Source organism: Schistocerca piceifrons, chromosome 1, assembly GCF_021461385.2.
Source record: "Schistocerca piceifrons isolate TAMUIC-IGC-003096 chromosome 1, iqSchPice1.1, whole genome shotgun sequence".
Taxonomy (NCBI): Eukaryota; Metazoa; Arthropoda; class Insecta; order Orthoptera; family Acrididae; genus Schistocerca; species Schistocerca piceifrons.
The window spans coordinates 389,452,756-389,474,401 of NC_060138.1; the positions used below are offsets into that span (position 1 = coordinate 389,452,756).

General features: G+C 39.7%; 1 protein-coding gene across 1 annotated transcript in view; it reads left to right on the top strand.

Annotated features, from left to right (window-relative positions):
* Positions 1-1,674: 1,674 nt before the first annotated feature.
* LOC124726532 overlaps positions 1,675-21,646 on the top strand; it is a 35,960-nt gene continuing 15,988 nt past the window's right edge. The window contains exons 1-3 of the mRNA XM_047248465.1: positions 1,675-1,859; positions 14,393-14,411; positions 17,902-18,099. Of these exons, the coding sequence (XP_047104421.1) occupies positions 1,675-1,859; positions 14,393-14,411; positions 17,902-18,099 (402 nt within the window). The remainder of the gene's footprint in view (positions 1,860-14,392; positions 14,412-17,901; positions 18,100-21,646) is intronic.

Below are 21,646 nucleotides of genomic sequence, written 5' to 3' on the forward strand. Positions count from 1 at the left end.
GTGAAAATATCTCCAATAATAAAGTTATTGTAGAGCTGTGAAATCGCTTCAATCATTTGTAATAACCCTGTACTTATGAGATGCTAAGGACAGCTAGATGTTGCATTCCTTCGTAGAAATGAGTCTCATTTTGTGTGGTCTGTAATTGATGAACTTGTGAAGTATCGGGCCATGTGTCGTCCGTGACAGAGCTGCAGTGGCAGCCGATATAGCAACACTGGCGCCACAAGTGGCACACGTCAACTCTCAAGTCACTTTAAGCGGACTATAGACATACATATACTATATTCTAGAGGGTGATGCCTTATCGACGCTACCATCGAGAATCCTATAATGAATAAAACGTTTATACTACAAATTCTCAGGGAGCAGGGACAGGGCCGCTGCGAGGTGTTTGCTGTCCTAGGCAAGAATTGAAAAACGAAGCCCCCTATTTTTTACCACCATCGATCTTCCCGACATCTACTCCTCCACCGCCACCTACATCCAACGGCCAACAATCAAATCTCCTATTAAATGTTTCGTCATTAAAGGTGAACTGACATCTTCATTTCCTGAGGACATACCTCAACTTTCAGGTTTCGTCCCCAGTTCCTTTAATACTGATTAAGGACAGCAAGTATCCTCAATTTCTTATTTCTTTATCTGCAGTTTTTAAAATTTTCCAAAATAATTGAAATAGGAAGAATTTGCCGAACATTTTAAACAAGAAATCAACTGAATACACCTGTGCGACCAAATTTGGCGACAATTAATTATTTTATTTAGTTGCAAGAAGTCAAGATGTGGAACTATTTTCTGGTGCAAATAAATTTTTCCTTGAATTTAGAACATATGGCATAGTGATGCAAGAGATGCCGTAGTATCAGACTACGTCATTTGGATAAAGGTGGTGTTATTTCTTTTCTGTTTCAATTGAAATATTTTTAAAATGAGGAATAAATTCCGTCTTTTTCAGCATCCACTTTCCTGCGATTAAATAAATAAATGATGCCTCGTTTGCATTTTCCATCTACAGCTTTTATTAGCCTCCTCGATGGCGCAGTGGTCTGATTCGCATCTGATCATTTCTCTGAAATGGGTCCGGGTTCGAATCCTGATGAGGCATGGATGCTATATTTGTGTAAAGGCACTGGCTCTTTCTCTTCCCTGGAGTCAGGGACCCTAATTTAACGAGAGGCGACTGCTTATTAATCCATTCAGTTGCTCATGGTGGTCGTTAAACCCTCAGTACGAGCAGCTGCTTTAGTTTTGAGACAGGTAGAGGAAATGTGTTTACTTTCGTCAAAGTAAGTCAAAACTTATTAAGTAGCCGTTCCGTGTGCCTTGGAAACAATTCTGTATTTTAATTTTCCCTGGTTTTCATCCTTTTCTCTTCAGTTGCTCACCTTTTTTGTTTTTGTTCGTTCATTTGAAATTAATTTTTTTCCGCCCTTTTGCACTCCTAAAATTTAGCCGGCTTAGGCAGCCGCCTGATCTTTCCTAATGGTAGAAACGGCCCTGGGCAAGGGTCAGGGGATAGCAAGTATCCCTTCTCACGATCGCCCATGACCACAATCATACTGACTTTCCAGTCTTGTCGTAGTTGGGGTGATCAAGGATAACGGATGACAAACTTTAGGGGACGACAAGCAACAGTGATTGTAGCCGTCTCCGGGGAAACGGCGAGGCGTGATGGCGCGCAAGTCGTGCAGCGGGCGGCTGCAGCTGGAGCAGTCGCTGAGCCACGCCGCCGCCGTGGTGGAGGCGGCGCAGGAGATGCGCGAACGCAGCCTGGCGGCCGAGCGCGCAGCGTACGAACTGCGCGCCCTGGCCGTGCGCGCCACCAGGGCCGCCAACAGCATCCACGCCTCTGCCAGGTCCTGCTTCGGCCTCGCCCACAAACTGCTAACCGAGGTGAGATGCTGCTGCTACTACCACGTCTGAGCAACAACAGGCACGTGTGGAGCACAGTTACCTTAACTTCATCTACGGCGCCTTTGGTTAACTACACTACTGCCCATTAAAATTGCTACAGACGCGAAATTTAACCGACAGGAAGAAGATGCTGTGATATGCAAATTATTAGCTTTTCAGAGCATCCACACAAGGTTGGCGCCGGTGGCGACACCTTCATCGTGCTGACATGAGGAACGTTTCCAACCGATTTCTCATACACAAACAGCAGTTGACTGGCGTTGCCTGGTGAAACGTTGTTGTGATGCCTTGCGTAAGGAGGAGAAATGCGTACCATCACGTTTCCGACTTCGATAAAGGTCGGATTGTAGTCTATCGCGATTGCGGTTTATCGTATCGCGACATTGCTGCTCATGTTGGCCGAGATCCAATGATTGTTAGCAGAATATGGAATCGGTGGGTTCAGGAAGGTAATACGGAACGCCGCGCTGGATCCCAACGGCCTCCTATCACTAGCAGTCGAGATGACTGGCATCTTATCCGCATGGCTGTAACGGATCGTGCAGCCACGTCTCGATCTCTGAGTCAACAGATGGGGACGTCTGCAAGACAACAACCACCTGCACGAACAATTCGACGATGTTTGCAGCAGCATGGACTATAAGCTCGGAGACGATGGCTGCGGTTACCCTTGACGCAGCATCACAGACAGGAGCGCCTGCGAAGGTATACTCAATGACGAACCTGGGTGCACGAATGGCAGACCGTCATTTTTTCGAATGAATCCAGGGTCTGTTTACAGCATCGTGATGGTCGCATCCGTGTTTGGCGACATTGCGGTGAACGCACGTTTGAAGCGTAAATTCGTCATCGCCATACTGGCGTATCACCCGGCGTGGTAGTTTGGGGTGACACTGATTACACGTCTCGGTCACCTCTTGTTGGCATTGACGGCACTTTGAACAGTGGACGTTACATTTCAGATGTGTTACGACCCGTGGCTCTACCCTTCATTCGATCCCTGAGAAACCCTACATTTCAGCAGGATAATGCACGACCGCATGATGCAGGTCCTGTACGGGCCTTTCTGGATACAGAAAATGTTCGACTGCTGCCCTGGCCAGCACATTCTCCAGATCTCTCACCAATTGAAAACGTCTGGTCAATGGTGGCCGAGCAACTGGCTCGTCACAATACGCCAGTCACTACTCTCGATGAACTGTGGTATCGTGTTGAAGCTGCATGGGCAGCTGTACCTGTACACGCCATCCAAGCGTGACTCAATGCCCAGGCGTATCAAGGCCATTATTACGGCCAGAGGTGGTTGTTCTGGGCACTGATTTCTCGGGATGTATGCACCCAAACTGCGTGAAAATGTAATCATATGTCAGTTCTACTATAATATATTTGTCCAATGAATACCCGTTTATCATATGCTTTTCTTCTTGGTGTAGCAATTTTAATGGCCAGTAGTGCATATAACCTTATTAATCCTGGACCTACATCTACACTCTGCAAACAGCTGAAGTGCATGGCAGAGCGTACGTCCCATTGTACCAGTTATTTGGGCTTTTCCATTCACGACTGGAACGCGAGAAGAATAACTATTTAAATGCCTCTTTCTGTGCTGTAACTAATCTAATCTTATTCTCACGAAACCTATGGGGACGATATTGGGAGAGCGTTGTAGTATCCGGTATTCCTAGAATCATCATTTAAAGCGAGTTCTTGAAACTTTGTAAGTAGCCTCGACATACGAGAGTTGCCCAGAAAGTAATGCACCGCATTTTTTTCAACAATTCTTTATTGAACTTAATGAGAATTACACACACTAAAGAATGGTGTTTCATCTACACACCCTATGTTTCCACGTAATCTCCATCCCGTTCTATGGTCTTCCGCCAGCACGAAGCAAGAGCATGTATACCCTGTCGGTACCATTCCGTGTCGTGGTGGCGGAGTCAGTGCTACACTGTGTCAGTCACGTCCTCATTGTCCTTAAAATGTCTTCCACGAATGACATCCTTTAATGACCCAAACAAGTGGAAATCCGAGGGGGCTAGGTCAGGGCAGTAGGGTGGATGGGATAACACTGTCCAACCCTGTTTTCTGATTTGTTCAGCAGTCCTCAGACTTGTGTGGTGCTGAACGTTATCTTGTTGCAGCAAAACATCTCCTAGATTGCTGTGGCGCCGAAGTCGCCAGAAGCGCACCTTAAGTTTAGTTGATGTGTTGACATATGATTCTGAATTAATGGTACCGCCTCTTTGCATCATATCAATGAGAATCACCCCTTCACAGTCCCAGATTACGGTGATGATGACCTTACCAGCGGAAGCACTTGCTTTGAATTTTTTCTTCTGTGGGGAGTAGGAATGGCGCCATTCCATCGACCGTCGTTTTGTTTCAGGCTCAAAATGGTGAACCCAGGTTTCATCACCTGTCACAATCCGGGAAAAGAGGGCCTCCCCCTCTGCTTCAAAACGTTGCAACACTTCAAGACAAATGTTTTTTCTTGTGTGATTTGTGATACACCGTTACACACCATGGGACCGATCTTGCACACACTTTTGAATATCCAAGTGCAGATAATTTCATACACACCTCCTTTGCTGATTGACAGATGCAGTGACAACTGCCGAATGGTAATGCGTCCGTCATCGCTAATGTCGTCAGCTCGCTGCAACATGTCAGGTGTGACAGTCAATTCGTGAAGCTCCACCGAGCCCCCTTCTGATGACCCCACGCTCCGTGCCCAGTGGCGGATTTAAAACTTTTGCGCCCCTAGGCACACCATATTATATGCGTCCCCCTCCCCACCCCGATCACTTCACAGTTGCCGTTTTGGGTGGGAGCGCTGTGATCTGTTTCCGTACACTGCTATTCGCTGTTCTGAAGGACACGTCAGCAGTCTAGTCACGCTCGATCAAAATGTAATGTGGTTCCTGAACTGTACTTGGTGTATGGCAGCGGATAAAACAAACTTAAAACTGCATTGTGTTAACACATTCTTCTGTCGAAAGACAACAGAAACGGACAAAAGGAAAATAACTTTTCTTTTATAGCCTAAAAATTGAGCAGAGCGTGTAGGAGACAACGGATTTTTGTTATCAATCAAATCGGCGATAGTGGAGCCTGTAGACCATGCGCTGACCTCACAATGCTCCCCCATAGATGGTGATCTTGTGCACTTTGGATCCAGTTGTCACGGACTCCTAGCTGGTCTTTCTGTAGCTCTTCCTCCCATCGCTTCCTGGGTCTTCCGATTGGACAGGTATCATCAGATCTTCCAATAAGTACGACTATTGCCCGAGAGGTGTCTGGTCTCTTAGCAACGTGGCCTGCCAAACTTATTCTCCGCGCTTTCAGTTTTTGAATGATGTTCGGTTGCTTCATGCCGGCCGTTGTGGCCGAGCGGTTCTAGGCGCTTCAGTATGGAACCGCGCTGCTGCTACGGTCGCAGGTTCGAATCCTGCTGCCATGGATGTGTGTGATGTCCTTAGGTTAGTTAGGTTTAAGTAGTTCTAAGTCTAGGGGACTAATGACCTCAGATGTTAGGCCACATAGTGCTCAGAGCCATTTGAACCATTTTTTTGGTTGCCTCATTGGCTCAAACAATTCTTGGTTTTTTCTTCATCTCCACGAGCTCCCCACCTGGACAGGTCCAAAGATCCTTTTCATAATTTTTCTTTTGAAGACCAACACGTTTTCTTGATCCATCATTGTTGTGCTTGGGGTTTCTGTCCCGTACAGCAATACTTGCACTATCACGTCATTGTATGCTTTAAGTCTGGTCTTAACTGATGGATTCTTAGATGATAAAAGATTACTGATTTCTTCTCACGTAATATCCCTTCCCCTATCCATCTTGTTTCTTGTAGTGCAGTAACGTCCACTTTATACTCTTCTAGTTCAGAGACTACTGACTGAACAGCTCCAGGTCTATACAGACTTTTAATGTTCCACGTGCCAACTCGTAAACCAGTGTACCTAGCCGTTTTCGACTTATGGGGTTCAATCTATTCCGAGGTACATTTGTGAGTTTTTTTGTGGGGGTAAAATGTCCACTGACCACGTTACAGGTGCTGTGCAGCGTTAGCCCAGTAGTGGGACTGCCACTGTTCTACCCTGAGCTGGCAGGATTTCTTTTCAGGGTTTACTCCCTTAGGAAAGCTGGCTTCGCTACGCCTCTAGAGCCTGCCTGCCCTCTTCGTTGGAGATAGAAAAGAAAAATGAAAGACAGCCTTGGGCCTCGAAAACTAATACCGTTAGGGTCGAAAAAGTAAGATTTGGCGAAGAGAGGCCAATAGGAAAGACAGAAGATGCCTGACACAAGTAAGTGGAAGTAATGTCAGACTTTGCTAAGGGCCAATATGGTTGCCACCCACATACTCCCAAGGCAGGAGCCCCTTGGGGGACTTCTCTTTGTCTGGAACCTCACCAACTGACCTGTCTGGCATGAGGACCCTACCAAGAACATAGCTCCCGCCAGCATAGCTCAGTGGATCCCTGAGACACGCCAACTTCCCCACCAACATTATGGTGGTAGTCCCTGAGGAGGATTTTTGTTATACTTTCACTTTTAATGTGTTCTTTTACACGAAACAGTTGAAAATGAAAATAATAAAGTTGTGCTACGATCTAAAAATTGAAGCGAACGTCTTATACATTAGAAATGAATACGTGCTTTTACAGGGATTTGTTCAAAATAAAAATTAAACTCGTTTTACGATCTAATAACTTGAATGTGTAGCAGATAAAAAAACACGTTCGGTATTAATACGTGAATTTATAGGAAGCGTAAGAAATGAAAATGAAACAGAGATTTCGGTGCACGAACTAATTACTAAATACGGACGAACAAACACAGAACTGAATTTGCTATTACATAATTTTACAGACTAGTGTGGAAAAATCGAATAGCCGGCCGGTGGTGGCCGAGCGGTTCTAGGTGCTTCAGTCTGGAACCGCGCGACCGCTACGGTCGCAGGTTCGAATCCTACCTCGGGCATGGATGTGCGTGATGCCCTTACGTTAGTTAGGTTTAAGTAGTTCTAAGTTCTAGGGGACTGATGACCTGAGATGTTAAGTCCCATTGTGCTCAGAGCCATTTGAACCAAAAATCTAATATGTTTTGTAACCTAATACATAACGTGTAAAGAATTAGGGTCTGTGTAGCTAGATGCTGCATAATAAGTGTACAGAATACCTTTAATCAATGTGAGAGGTGAACAGTTTTGTACTGCAGCTACTGCTCTCACCATAGCTCTTTCTAACGGTATTTCCAAAGCTTTTACGTATTTATCAACAGAACTGAACTACGTTATTTATTAACACTTTTTCATCTGAGCGTACTCTCCGATAACGTATATTTCCGTGATAACTATACATTTCAGCAGGTGCCAAGAATACGCATCAGCTATGATATGCCACAGTATCAGTATTACTTGACTGTACAGCACCGAGCGGCCTGGGTCATTCGGATATTGTTTAGTACTGTAGGGCGCCTTCGGTCAGGTCTGCACGTAAACGAGATTTAGTTCCACATTCTGCCATCGGCAATTGTAAAATAGACAGGTAATACGTAGTTTGTAAATCCAATGAATGTGCTCTTAAGTTATAATAAAAATCACATTATAATCTTAAATTTTTATGCCTAATATGAATAAATAAACAAGCTCATCACTCAGCAAAGTTTGTGTCTGGCTTTGATGGCAGAAAATTCGTTGATCATATCTTCATAGTTCAGACGGTTATCAGTTAGGAGGCCGGCTTCGATGTGAAGAATGGACAAGGCGTTCAATCTCTCCTCAGACAACGTAAAACTTAGGTACGATTTCAGTCTTTTAAGAGCCGAAAACTAGCATTCTGCTGAACAATTTGTAAGTGCCTTACAGAGAAATATTCTAAGAGCAATGTCAACATTCGGAAACACGAACTGTAACCTCTCTTTTCATAACAATTTACTCATTTCGACTGTATATCACTAATCTCAGAAGATTTCAAAAGTTCTGCAAAATGTACACATTCACTGGGGAAGAAAGGCTCTAACTCTGTGTCATATGACGCTTGGAGTTCTGCTACACGTTCAGCAATATCGTCAGGTGAACTGTGAAGGAGTCCAACCTGTAGCTTTTCTTCCTCCATACTAAATTGGTGTGCTAGTTGTTGGGTACTGGGAGAAATGTTTCGACTCTAAATTTTCCCTTCCAGTCAGAAAAACTTCTTCATAGTCCGCTTCTTCGTCATCATGATGTTTGCGTTTTCGTGATCTTTTACAGGTGCATTCATATTCTGTATCAGTCACAGTCTCCATGGATTTATTTTCATGAAAGGAAAGCATGCCACGAATAGCTGCAATAAATCCTACAAGTGATTCATATAATTCATGCACTATTTTAGTATCAATATTTACACTTTGCAATTTCAGATTTACACTGTTAAATCTCTGGAGTATGTCCTTCCAAACTGTCGTCATGAATACTGTTTCCGTTCTGCTGAGTTGATTCAATAAAGCTTAAGACTCATTTCGCACAAGTGGTTTTTCAAACGTATTATTGGCAATATGGGTGAGGCACCTTCCAGTTTTCATATAGACTTACACACGCTTCCTCTCTTGCTGACCAATGTGTTTTTTATAAACTTTTTACCGTTTTGCTTCCTGGTTTTATGAAAGAAAGAATTTTAGCCCAGCGCTGTGTAGAGGCAGAGAAAAAATTATAAAGGTTTTGCACTACATTGAAAAATGAACATGCTTCCCGACAACATCACGCAGGACTAGTGCCGACCAAATTCAAACAATGTGCTGCACAAGGCACATAATGTACTTTCGCATTTTGTTCTTTAATGCGTGCCTGCAAACCAGTATAGGTTCCTGACATATTGCTTGCATTGTCATATGACTGGCCTCTACAGTTAGTAATATCAATGGGATTTGTAGACAGGACTTTTAGTATGGCTTCAGTTAAGTTTTCGGACTTGTGTCCCAGGTTTGGTAAAAACAGAAAGAAACGTTCAACAGGTTCACCATTCTTGTTCTCATATGTTAATCTGAAAGATAATTGAGCAATATGTGAAATGTCTGCAGTAGAATCTACTATTATAGAGAAATATTTGGCCTGTTTTATTTCACTTATGATACTTCTTTTTGTTCGTTCAGAAAGAAGCTTTATTATTTCATCACATATTGTTGAAGAAAGGTAACTTGTATGTCCCTGCCCCGGATTTCCATATCGTTCGATGTGCTCTGTAAGAAAAGGATCAAACTCGGCTATAAGTTCAAGAGACATCATACACGAACATTATGTAACTAATGGAATCTTTCAGCATCTCCACGTAGGGGAAGTCCACGACTTCTTAGCTTCTTCACTAGTGCAAACACTCTTTTCAACACACTGCGCCAGTTCATTTTTTCTATCTCAACATATGACTCGAAATGGTTGGGTCTATCTATTGTTCCAAGTGACTTTTTTCTTGTTAAGAGTGATAACTCAGAAATGATGAGATAAAATATTAGAAATATTTTTCCAATCTGCAATACTATTACTAGCAATCGCGGTCTTACCTCCAAACAATTTACATGGTGCACAAAAAAACAGCACCTGTGCTACAGGAGTATACTAGAAAATCGCGCAGAGTTGATTAACCATTTTAAAGTGTACTGTAAAATACATTTTTGTTCAAATATCAGGTTTTATCGCCTATTGATCTTCTTCAATTACAAAAATCACCATTACAATTTTGATTATTGCCACATTGTAAGAGAATGTCGATTGTTGATTCATTGACACACCATTCCGCACAATCACCACTAACGAGGTTATATCTACTTGTTATGTCTGACTCGATACTTAGCTTTTCGTGAAACTCGAAATCAGGAGCGATTTGCTTTTCTTCATTTTTAACTTTTGTTTCGTCTGTATTTACTTCTTTTACAACAGGTACAGTGCCAGAAAAATCATCGGTACTACTTGAACTCGAAGTCGAACCAGCAACATTTTTTGCGAAAAATTTATCTACTCTGCCAAGCGTTTTTAGAACATTGGGTGCTCGTTCTCGCCTTTCCTTCGATAGTTTCCGAAATGCTGCCCAACGTAATTTTGCACGTTTGCTTTTTTCACTATTATTCATGTTAAGGCACTTACAAAATCGTCAACCAACAGTCAAAACAAAAAAAAATTCTAAAAGTAAACAAAGAAAGAGTGTATCCAGTTCCAATCGTACTACACCGCACATGAGCACAAAGCTTTTCTACTTTAAACACGGCACACGAGCACAAAGATTTTTCCTTTAAACATGGAGCAACATAACTGTGCTATGAAAGAACGACAATGCAGAATAACTTAATTTCATTGTTGCCTGCTTCTCTGTTGTCAGTGAACAGTAGAAATACACCTGCCCACTGGAATTTGTCTTGTAAAGAAAACGGGACAGTCCCTTTTTTGGCTTTTGTTGCCTGCGTCGCAGGAATTTTAGCTGGGACGCAAATATGTTATGAATATTCTCGACACAGTCTTTGTAATTTAAAAAGCAAATAATTTCTGCAATTTCTAGTGGAGAGGTGTGCTGGATCGACTCTTATCCCACTTATTCTTACAACATTTTAGCGGTTTCTGTGGGCAGACAAGACAGACTACAAAGTTTAAGTAGTCTTGTTGGTAGATGATGTGGTGTGTTGCCATTTGTGTGAACACTCCTGTTATATCTACACGCAAATGCACCTTTTGTTCCAACATAAAATAAAAATAACCTTTCCTCGAAGAAAAAAAGCTTATTTATGAAGTTTAATATAAAATTTGCAATCCCACGTTCTATTTGATTGTACAGAGTGGGAACTTTGACATCATGCAGGCCTCAGCACAAATAATGGGACAAACGAAAGTTGGTTTATTCTTCTTTTTCGCCAAAAAAAATGAACTAAGTAAATAAATTTTTTAAACTGTTGTTAAGAGTATTTCACAACTTAATAGATATTCTGCTTATGTTCTTTTTCGTATAAACATGTGTTTAAAAATGAAAAACGTTCCCAGTATCAACATGTTTTGTTAAACTGGTGTCATTCAATCAAAGCTTAGATATTGAAGACAACAGAGCTTTCACAGTAGTTACAGTAATGGAGGGTTGACTAGATATTTCCCCATAATTTCTACAAGAAATTTAAGTAGAGTCAGGTTTTTCATACTGAGGCCCACACATGTTGCAGTATTTAAGAAACTGCTGATTAGTTTTCAGGGGTCCCAGTATTTTCACAGGGAAAAATATGGTAGGGTTAAGTAGAAGCCAGCAGATTCTCGGAATAATATTTCAAACATTGTGCTGCTGAGTGCCATCCTGACAGTTTACTTCAAAATATTTGGAACGATCATGAAGATGATCCCAGACAGAAACCCAATGTTAAATTTCCATGCATATTTCCGAGCTTGTATTGTCGAATTTCGCTCATAAGGCTTATTTAAACTAGCAAACTGTTTAACAATATCAAAATTTTTTCTCGTTTGTAATCGCAGTTATTTTAAAACGTAAAAGGTTAACATGAGAACAAAGCAAAGAATGCCGCCCCTAGGCCTGTGCCTTGTGGGCTTATATGTAAATCCACCACTGTCCGTGCCCAGTGGCTAACTGTACTTCTGTTGACAGCAGATGCTCCTCAGATTTAGCACAAGGCACATTAATTGTAATGTATGCTGGGGCGATTCTAGTAGTCGGTCATTGTGGAGGGGAGCTAATGGGGGGGGGGAGGTTTGGGGGAATGGAATATCGCTCAACAAAAGGAGAGTTGGGGCCCTCTACCGACCAATTGGTAAAAATTAGTGCTGTTTTGGAGTTCAGGGTAAAAAATGTGTTTTAATCAATAATAAGACGCCTATTTTAAGTAAAATGATATTTATTTGTTTGAATAGTAAGCTATATGCCGCTCTTATTCTTTTGTTAAAATCTGTTTGAAATACATTGTGATCTATATTTCTACATAATTATTAAAAAAAAATGATTGAATCTGTTGGAGTAATACATTCACTGATTCTGAAGTCATTTTATCCCTTCCCCTTGCCACCACCTCTGCTGAGGAGAGCTCTACGTCATAGTGACGTAACGCTACGCCATAGTGACGTTAATAAACCCAAATCGACTTCATGAGTATGTGTATCTATCTTTGCAGTTGTACGACAGAGGTTGCACGGTAACGTGAAAGCTAAATGTGGTATGTTCAGCCCAGTTGAATTAGTTATTAAGCTGGAATCCCAACAGTTTTCGATGTTATTGTGTGTTTCTTGAACATAATGAATGTCTGAACGAAGGAACCACAACGAAAGAAAAAAAAAGAGACGCTCGCAGTCATTTTTTTAAATGCAATGAATCGTCCAGAAATCATATGGAAGAAACGTAAAATAATTAATTATTAAGCTGTAATCCAAAGAATTTAGGATGCTATTGGGTATTTCATGAATATAACGAAAGTCAAAAAAGCTTGTAGTCATTTTTGAAAAATCCCGTGAATCATGCATGATCGTGTCGACAGAAACGTGAAATTAATTAATTATTAAGCTCTAATCCCAAGAATGTGGGATGTTATTGTGTGTTAGATGAATATAGCGAATATCTGAACGAAGGAACCATAACCACAACGAAAGTAAAAAAAAGCGAGTCGTCATTGAAAAAAATCCGATTAATTCTGCATAAATAATGTGCACAGGCACGTGAAATAGGGAGAAATTAAAGTGTTTCGTATTTTTATATACCGTATGTCAATGGATTGTACATAACTCTTCTGGGCAGAAATGTTAAACCGAGAAATTAATGTGGTTCCAAAGATAATTTGGAATGTTGCTGGAGTTTTAATTTTGCCTTCATTCTTTATACGCTGTATACTGTGAAAAAACAATGATATTTAGTCTATAATTGTTACTCACATTTTAATATGTAAGCAGTATCAACTATAAAAAAAGTAAGTCTCCTAGTAGTTGCCAAATGAGGTTGGAACAACTGGCTGTCACAATGGGTGAGCTACTTGACTAAATAGCCACAACAGCCCACAGTTTTAGCAGCACTAATCGATGTTTCATATGCGATGGTGGAATACAGTGTTTGTTTATTCTCTCTATAGACGTGGTATTAATTTTAGAGGTGTTTGGCATGATTACTATAGCTATTTCCATATTACCTAAGAGTCATACAAAAAGTAACTGAAAATGGCAACAGCACTCACTGCTCTTAGTTGCTTGAATTTCTGGTAAATGTGACTTGCATGTCATTGTTTTTTCACAGTATACAACATATGAAGAAAAATAATGACATGTGTTATAACAGGTCAGTACATTATAATCATGAGCAATAACTTATTTCTAAAGAGCAAAAGTGTCTGTGCTGATCTACAGCATGAAGACAAAATTAAAATTCCAGCAACATTCGGAATTATCTTTGGAGCCACATTAATTTCTCAGTTTAACGTTTCTCTCCAGAAGAATTATGTACAATCCATTGGCTTTTCTAAAAATACGAAACACTTTAATTTCTCTCTACTTCACGTTTTCTATCCACATGATTTATGCACAATTAATCGATTTTTTTTTAATGGCTAGACGCTATTTTTGACTTTTGTTATTGTTTTGGTTCCTTCGTTCAGACATTCATTACAGCAAGAAACACACAATAACATCGAAAATTGTTGAGATTACAGCTTAATAAGTAATTCAACTGGGATGAGCATACGATACAACTGCTGTCACTTCGTTTGTACACGTGTATTTACGTTTAGCTTTCATGTTACCGTGCAACATCTGTGGTACAACTGCAAAGATCGATATACGTACTCATGAAGTCGATTTAGGTTTATTTACGCCATGATGACGTAGCGTTGCGTCACTATGACGTAGGGCTCTCCTCACCTAGTATGAGATGAATGCTACCCCCACCCCTGAACGTACGTCACCTACAGACGCCATTTTGAAAGTGTCCTGTAGCTATGCTATATGTTGGAAGTGATGGAAACTTGGTGCGCTCGCTCAGGAGACTTCAAATAATACACAGGGGGGAGGGGGGGTTATGGGGGCTATAGCCCTCTCCCGTCCAATGGAGTATCAAATTACACTTGATAAAATGATTTCAGAAATCAGCGAATATATTACTCCAACAGATGCAATCATTTTTTAAATAATTAAGTAGCAGTTTAGGTTGCAATGTATTTCAAACACATTTTAACAAAAGAATAAGAGCGGCAAATAGCTTACTATCGAAACCAATAAATATCATTTAACTTAAAATGTGCTTGTTATTTTTATTTATACAAATTTTTTTATCCTAACTCCAAAACCGTTACCAAAAACTACTTTAAGCAACACCAAATTTTACCAATTTGTTGGCGGCAGATGCCAATTCTCCTTTTCTTACGTGATATTCCGTTCCACTAACCCCCCCCCCCTCCCCCCCCGACTGACTTCTAGACTCGCCCCCGATGGATAATACATATTGTAGGAGAGTAAAATATCTTTCACTCAATTAGGGCATCTGATACAGCAACCGTATGTAGAGTATTTGAATTAAAAACAGAATAAATTGCAACCAAGACAGTTTTTAATAAAGATACTCTAGTTAAGTTACATGAGTGATATGTAAGCAATCTCCTTTGTAGACAGATTGTATTTCCCTAACATTCTACAAATATAGCGAAGTCTACTATTTGTTATATCACGACTGGGCCTATGTAACTGTTCCACTTAATGTCCCTACTAAGTGTTACATCCATGTATTTGTATACGTTTACTGATTCAGCCAGTGACTCACTGATATTATATTCATAAGATACTATGTTTTTTTTTTTAGTTTTGCGAAGTGCACAATTTTACATTTCTGAACATTTACAGCAAGTTGTCAATCTCTGCACTACTTTGAAATCTTATCAAGGACTTACTGAATATTTTATACAAATGACTCAGGTGGCTTTGCAAAGGCAATGAATGTGAAGGTGAAATAAATTTTATGCTAACAGACTGGTCTGCAGCAAAGTGTAATGTTTACATTCTTGACATATGTAACAACTTTGCCTTGTTTCACAGGGGTACATTCATGAGGCACAATACTGGTCTTCACCTTCGACCGACTTTGCCGTGCTTTTTTTGGTTGTGGTGAACCTGGAGTCTTCCACTGCGAAGGCTGCACTGTGGTTTCAGGATCATACCCATATGTTAACAAATTTGGGTCATTTTTAGTCCGATTAATCAGTTCTTGGTACACTTCGAGTCCGTATTGTCTCTGGTCACTTGCCAGCACTTTTGGAATGAATTTAGAGCACACTCAACGCATGTTCAGATATTCAGTTAAAATTGACTGAACTGCATAGAAACTTAAATCAAGTTCATAAGCCACCTCCCTGATTGTAAGTCTATGATCAGAGCGCACTAAGTCACGAACTTTCACAACGTTTTTGAGGTGGAAGGATGGCTGGACCTTGGTTCATCTTCAAATGATTCACGGCCATTTTTAAATCTGTTGAACCAGACAAAAACATTTGACTGGCTCATACAATTATATCCAAAAGCTGTTTTTAATAGTTCGTAAGCCTCAGAAGCTGATTTTCCAGTTTTAAAACAAACTTTCACACAAACTCGTTGCTCCGTTTTTACGTCCATTTTCACGCATACAGAATCTGGCAACAGACCCTAACAGACCCACACTCAACCAGGTGCCACTGAATAAAGAAAACACAGTTTCCTGTCAGAGGGCGTTCAAGAACAAGGCAATGACTCACTCCACACCCTCCATGTACCGGCCCACCAATCCAGTAAGCAGTAGCGGATCCACACACGTAGAAATACGAGAATTTGTTTGATATTCTGTTTAATTAACAACATGCAGTAATAATTATTGGCAGACTATTGCACAGAGTGGACACAGGAGTAGTTACTCAAGCATAAGATTCCATGTGACCGAGGTTATCTTTCAGATGTAAGCTACAGTCCTTGCCAGATAATTCTGTACATTTCAACCATGTAAACTAAGCTGGACACTGTCACCAACAAATGAGTATATCGTTTTGTGTGTTCACTCAAAATCGTTCAATACTATTGCATGAAAGTTCTGTTAAGTCCGAAGCAATATGAATAATTCAGAGTTCCTTACTGCTCCACACTGATTTTTTACAAGTCTGAAACTTGAGCTTCTGCACTGAATTGTGCATAGTTCAGCCCTGCTTCTGCACCGAATTGTGCATAGTTTAACCCTACGGCATTCCAGCTGCCCAGAATCTTTCTTGGTAGGTTTCACTACACTTTCCAACTCGTGTAACACACAAATTCCACTCAAGTAATTCCTGGTTCCCACACTGCCCTCACTTCACATGCTTGGTCCCTATATACCAGAGCTACCACTCTACCTCCAAATAATATACTTTTACTTCCTAAATACAGAAAAATGCATATAAGAACTATGTCTTATAACCTAAATTGAAAGTAATGGCACCACAGTCTTCTGCTTTCAAAGTTGCATCCTCAAATCACAACAGCAGTATTTGAATTTATTGTTTGACTGCAACATTATTTATCAAATTTCTTTGTCATAAGTTACTACACTTTCATTAATTTAAAAGATTCTAAAATGGTGCATGAGCCTATTCTTTTCCAAAGAATTTTTCCTGCTCTTTCTTCTGATGATGACCATTTGAACCTAGCTTCAATAATTTGTACTGAATATTCAAATTAACTATACCTGAGACTTAAAAACTAATTAATTCTAAGGAATAGACTTCACCCAGTTTTTGATAGATTCACAATGTTTAATATCACTACACTCTTATCTTTGGTGTTCTATAATTTCTTGTTGTGACTTGTTTTTAATTTATTCAGAAATCAATATTTAACTATAATTAGTGTTATGACAAACAATTTTGTACAATGCCACACCGAAAAGCAATGGCTCCGATTTCTTTATGTGAACTCTCTTTCAAAGCTTTTTAAATAATACAAACATTCTACATTTTTATTCTTCATGACTACATATTTGCAGCCCTTTCCCAATAGAAGCCTCTAAATTGTAACATGGAACATGGATGTGCAATGTAACTATGTCGGTATGTGAGAAACAGCATGCTGTAATTGAGTTTTGAATTTGATGGGTTCTCCTGCAAATGGAGCATCCTCTCATTCAACATGGCAGTGCCAGACCATACACAATTGCTGTGACATTTGCAATAATCCAATGCCTTGTGTTCACATCACACATTCTACAGTGGTGATATCAACAAACTGATCTCTTGTTTAGAGAAATAAATATGTGTACATGAAGAATAAAGATGTAGAATGTTAGTAGCGCTTTTTCATTTGAAAAAGCTCTAAGAGTTTGCACATTAAAAATTTGGAAGCATTATTTTTCAGCATATCATCATATATTGATAAAAATTTTCATGTATCATTCACTGTCACATGAAGTGCTTCATCGAATGACGCCTTAATTACAGCTGCAACATTTTTTCTATGAAAATTGTCAATTTCCAAAGTAAATGTTAAAATTTTCTCTTTACTTTTGTTGTGACTCAGTCATTTAGCATCCAGTGATAAGTGTTTCTGTTTTAAACATTCTGTACATTTTTTTATAATTCAGACAGTGTATTCAGCTGTTCAGTGCTACCTATAGTGGTGATGGTATCATAACATTATATTGATAAGATATTGAAATGGCAGCATTCTCTGGCAGCACCCAGTGCATAGTCATCAGGTACAGTTTTGGATGGCAAACTTCTGGGAATTCCACCAGATAATCTGGCCTGCCACACATTTTATCAGTGCTGGCTTGCACACCCATGGTCCCAGGGCCAATGGCAGTGATATATACTGGCAGCTCACTGAACTACTCAGCCAGGTCCACCTTTCACTCGGGCTAGTTGGAGTTGGTTGTTGGTGGGGACTCTGTTTTCTTTCCACTGGCTTATGCAGGCATATGACTAATATATATTCAAATGATTTATAGAGTACAGTCATACATCTGTGATAATGCTTTAAGTTTTTCATTTATGTGCAGGTCATCCACAGTATAAATGAATTATCAGCAGGTGATGCAGTGGGATTTAGTGTTCTTCAACATCAAGCAGAACGGCTTTTGTCTGTAATTAGCCACGAAGCAATTCAACAATGTGTGGATGACACAGAGCATTTGCAAACAAGTGGACTGTCTGACAGAATACTTCGTCTTGAATCACGTGCTCGACCAGTGCAAGGTGTAAGTCATTATAACAATATTATTGTAGAGGTTGGGAAACCACTACCAAAATTTCACATCATGAGTAAGATGTCCTGCACAAGCTATTAAAATACTTTCATTGAAAAGTTATGACCAATTTCACATCAGAGGAGATGCACCTTAAGGTGAGAGGGTTCGTTTATTTATTTTTTAAACCAGTCATGGCATGCCAAAGCAAATGCTATGAGCCAGCTCCCATTGTTCATTGTCAAGTTGAAACCAATTACTTTGCTGTACCATAACAGTTAAAAAAGAAAAAAAAAAAACTGTAATCTGAAATGCACCTTCACTGATGTGAAACCAGTCATGAATGACTTTTGAATAAAAATGTATTCTACTAGTCAGTGTGGAAGATTTTATTCACAATTGTAGCAATGCTTATGATACATTTTATTTTCTATGTGTTGTGGTAATATAATGGCTGAAAGAAAAAAAAAATGAAGCAATAGTTATCTACATAAACAACAGAAAACAATATTAGTCTTCTAGCAAATCTTGTGTTATACGTATTTTAAACTATGATACAGAACTGTATAAACCTCTGTTAGGCAGCAGTCATTGAAGTGGAATATCAGAATTTGTTCAAACTCCTGGATAGTGGAAATATAAATATATTATAGTCTGTTTAGAGAAAGATCTTGGTAAAGTAGGTCATGTAGTAATATGAAAGTAATTTTATAAATAATTCTCATTTATTTTTATTTATTTGACATTATCTGTCTTCTGTCATTTAATTTAGTTGCTCTGTCCTCAGCAACCTGCTTCCTCAGTGTCGTGGAAGTATTATAGTTCCATTTACGATACCATCTTTATCCATCTGGTGAATGATTCCGGTAGTGACATCAGAAGACTCTTCTAAGTGATGGATAGTGGTGTTTCTTGCATGGGTTGTTTCAGCTCTGGGAATAAGTTGAAGGTGCATGAGGAAACACTTCCCAACCATATCTGTGCAGCTATTCAGTTACGATTTTGATGTTATATGTATGAACATTGCTTCGGAAAATGAGCAACTGAGGTTTTCTGGCCAATTGTTGAATAAATTAATGGTAATACATCTCTGTCACATTTTGCCCACATGGAATTGTTTCGACAATGATGATTACATGAACGTCACACAGTAATTTGTTTGACCTTTGATTAAGCTTTGTAATATTTTTTGGTTCACTATGAACTCATCACAAGATTTGCCTAAAGCACTATGGATTTTGGCCCAATTTTTGACATATACATTTCAGTCTTCTTGTGAAATCTTTGATCCTCAACAGCCACAGCACCCAACATCAATCTGGGCACCATTTCTAACTTCTGTTATTACAAAATAAAAGATGGTATCAGCAACAACAAAACACAAACTTCTTCTGCAAACTTTACCCGATAGGTGATATAACCAAGAATATCAATGTGTCATTCACTCTGCAGTGCAGCCAGTCTGAACCTTATTAAAAAATAACCCAACTGAACTCTAGCAATTCCCTGAAATGCTCCTTATTTCGCTATTGTGTCGCTTTTTGATCAGTATGACACATGTTCTGTTGTAAGTATCGGAATTCAAGACTCAATTCAGAAGGTCGATCAATCACATGTTGATTTTACTGGTGCATTTCTCTCATTTGCCAACAAGTGACACAGCATTACCTGCATCTGAATACATTTGATAAGACCTAGTTGCACAAATAGTGGTTGATGGCCCACACTGTATCCAGAGCACTATCTTTTCAGTCCAAATGATTTTCAATATTTTCACAGTACAATTTTTGCTATAGAAGAGTCTTACAGGTAGCGTTAGAAATACCAACTCCGATATCCAGTGCAACTGTGGAGTCCGAGTGTGGGCTATGCTGAAGTATTAAGTGTGAAGATAACAACAAGCGATTTAAGTGCAGTAATACCTGCCCTTTTGGGTGATAATGGGTGTTGTGTTGAGGCTCAATTCCCTGGGCCAGATACACAGAAAAGTGCATGAGCCGGTGATATTCGTGCCGTGCAGACTGGAACTGCAGATGATGTTGTTGTGGTAGACACTACAGGGAATGCTCAAAAAGTTGTTGATATTTGTGTTGCTGATGATGTGGAACAAATGGTACGGACATATATATTTCCTCATAAGCAGGGCAAACAGAGGAAAAGAAAGAGGAGACAAGTTTGTAGTGTGTGCCAAGTCGACACGGCTGAGTCTGCTGAAGACCGTAGCGCAAGCAAAAGTACTGGCTCACAGCCTTGCAGGGCACGCAGCTGACATGTGCAGCAAGCAGTTTAGAGCACAGCCACAATCTGATGTATGCAAGAAGTATGAAATCGGTGAAGGGTACAATGTGAGCTTGAAAGTAAACATTCTGACTGAATGTCATGCCAAAGTTAACCTTTGGTGATAGACAGCTGTTGTTGCCAGTGTAGATCTATCACAAGAAAAGTCTGTTGGCTCCAAGTCTTGCATCTAAGGGTACATTCTTGCAGCTGAAATTTTGGCTTACTGGGTTCCAGATGACTAAGTAACTGATGAAGTGTTATCTGTTGCTATGGTTTTCTTCTGTATCACAAGGTCTTCACAATTTTCATTTTCATAAGATGATTAATTATACTGAAGTTGACAAGATTAGCTAAACATGTGCGTTTCCAACAGAGGCATGCCCACTATTACTTACATTCTGCGGTACTCACAATATTCCAAAGAGTTTACCTACTTTCTTGACAAAAGAAGAATCATCACCAAGATATAACATTATTTTATTAATGAATCCAGAAATAAATTAGTGTTAGATTGTGCAATTAATAATAGGAATTTTAAGTATGCCAGACATTCGTAGTTTCAAACATTTCCAAAAGATGAATAATTTTAACTGCACTTACAGAGCAAAACAAATTAATTTCTTTTTATACAATTTAGTCTGAAATATAATACATTGCTCTCAAAATCATATGAAATTCTTTCAGTTAAACAGCTGAGATAATGTTCACCAATGCAAGAATATGTTTTCTTGGGAAGCATTAGGGGAACCTCTGTTGCAAGGACAAAGTTCTGAAAGTTATTCAAAAACAAAAGGTTAAAAAACCACCAGACAGAAAGATGAGATGCCAAGCATAAGAGTTTAACTGAGCCAGACCAAGTATTGTTTATGATGAGGTTTGGTTTGTGGGGCACTCAACTGTGCAGTCATCAGTGCTCGTAAGTCCCAATTTTTAAACTTTCAAATTTTTACACAATCCAATTGAGCCACTGTCACAAATGATGATGACAGCACAAATACCCAGTCCCCAGGAAGTATTGTTCAAGCTGATATGTAATGTTAACTTAGTAGGAAAGAAAGTGTGTGTAATTTTTAGTTTATAAGTGTGGAATGGAGAGTTAGAAGTTGTTTGTGCATAAGCATGGCAAGAGCACTAGCAGTGAAATATGTTGTGTATTATTTGAGTTAATGGACAGGGCAACAGACCCATGAGACACATTGTGAGATTAAACAATACAAGGAAAGATTCTAAGGTGATGACAGTTATAGGAAGTGTATGAAGAGTATTGTAGTGCAAATAT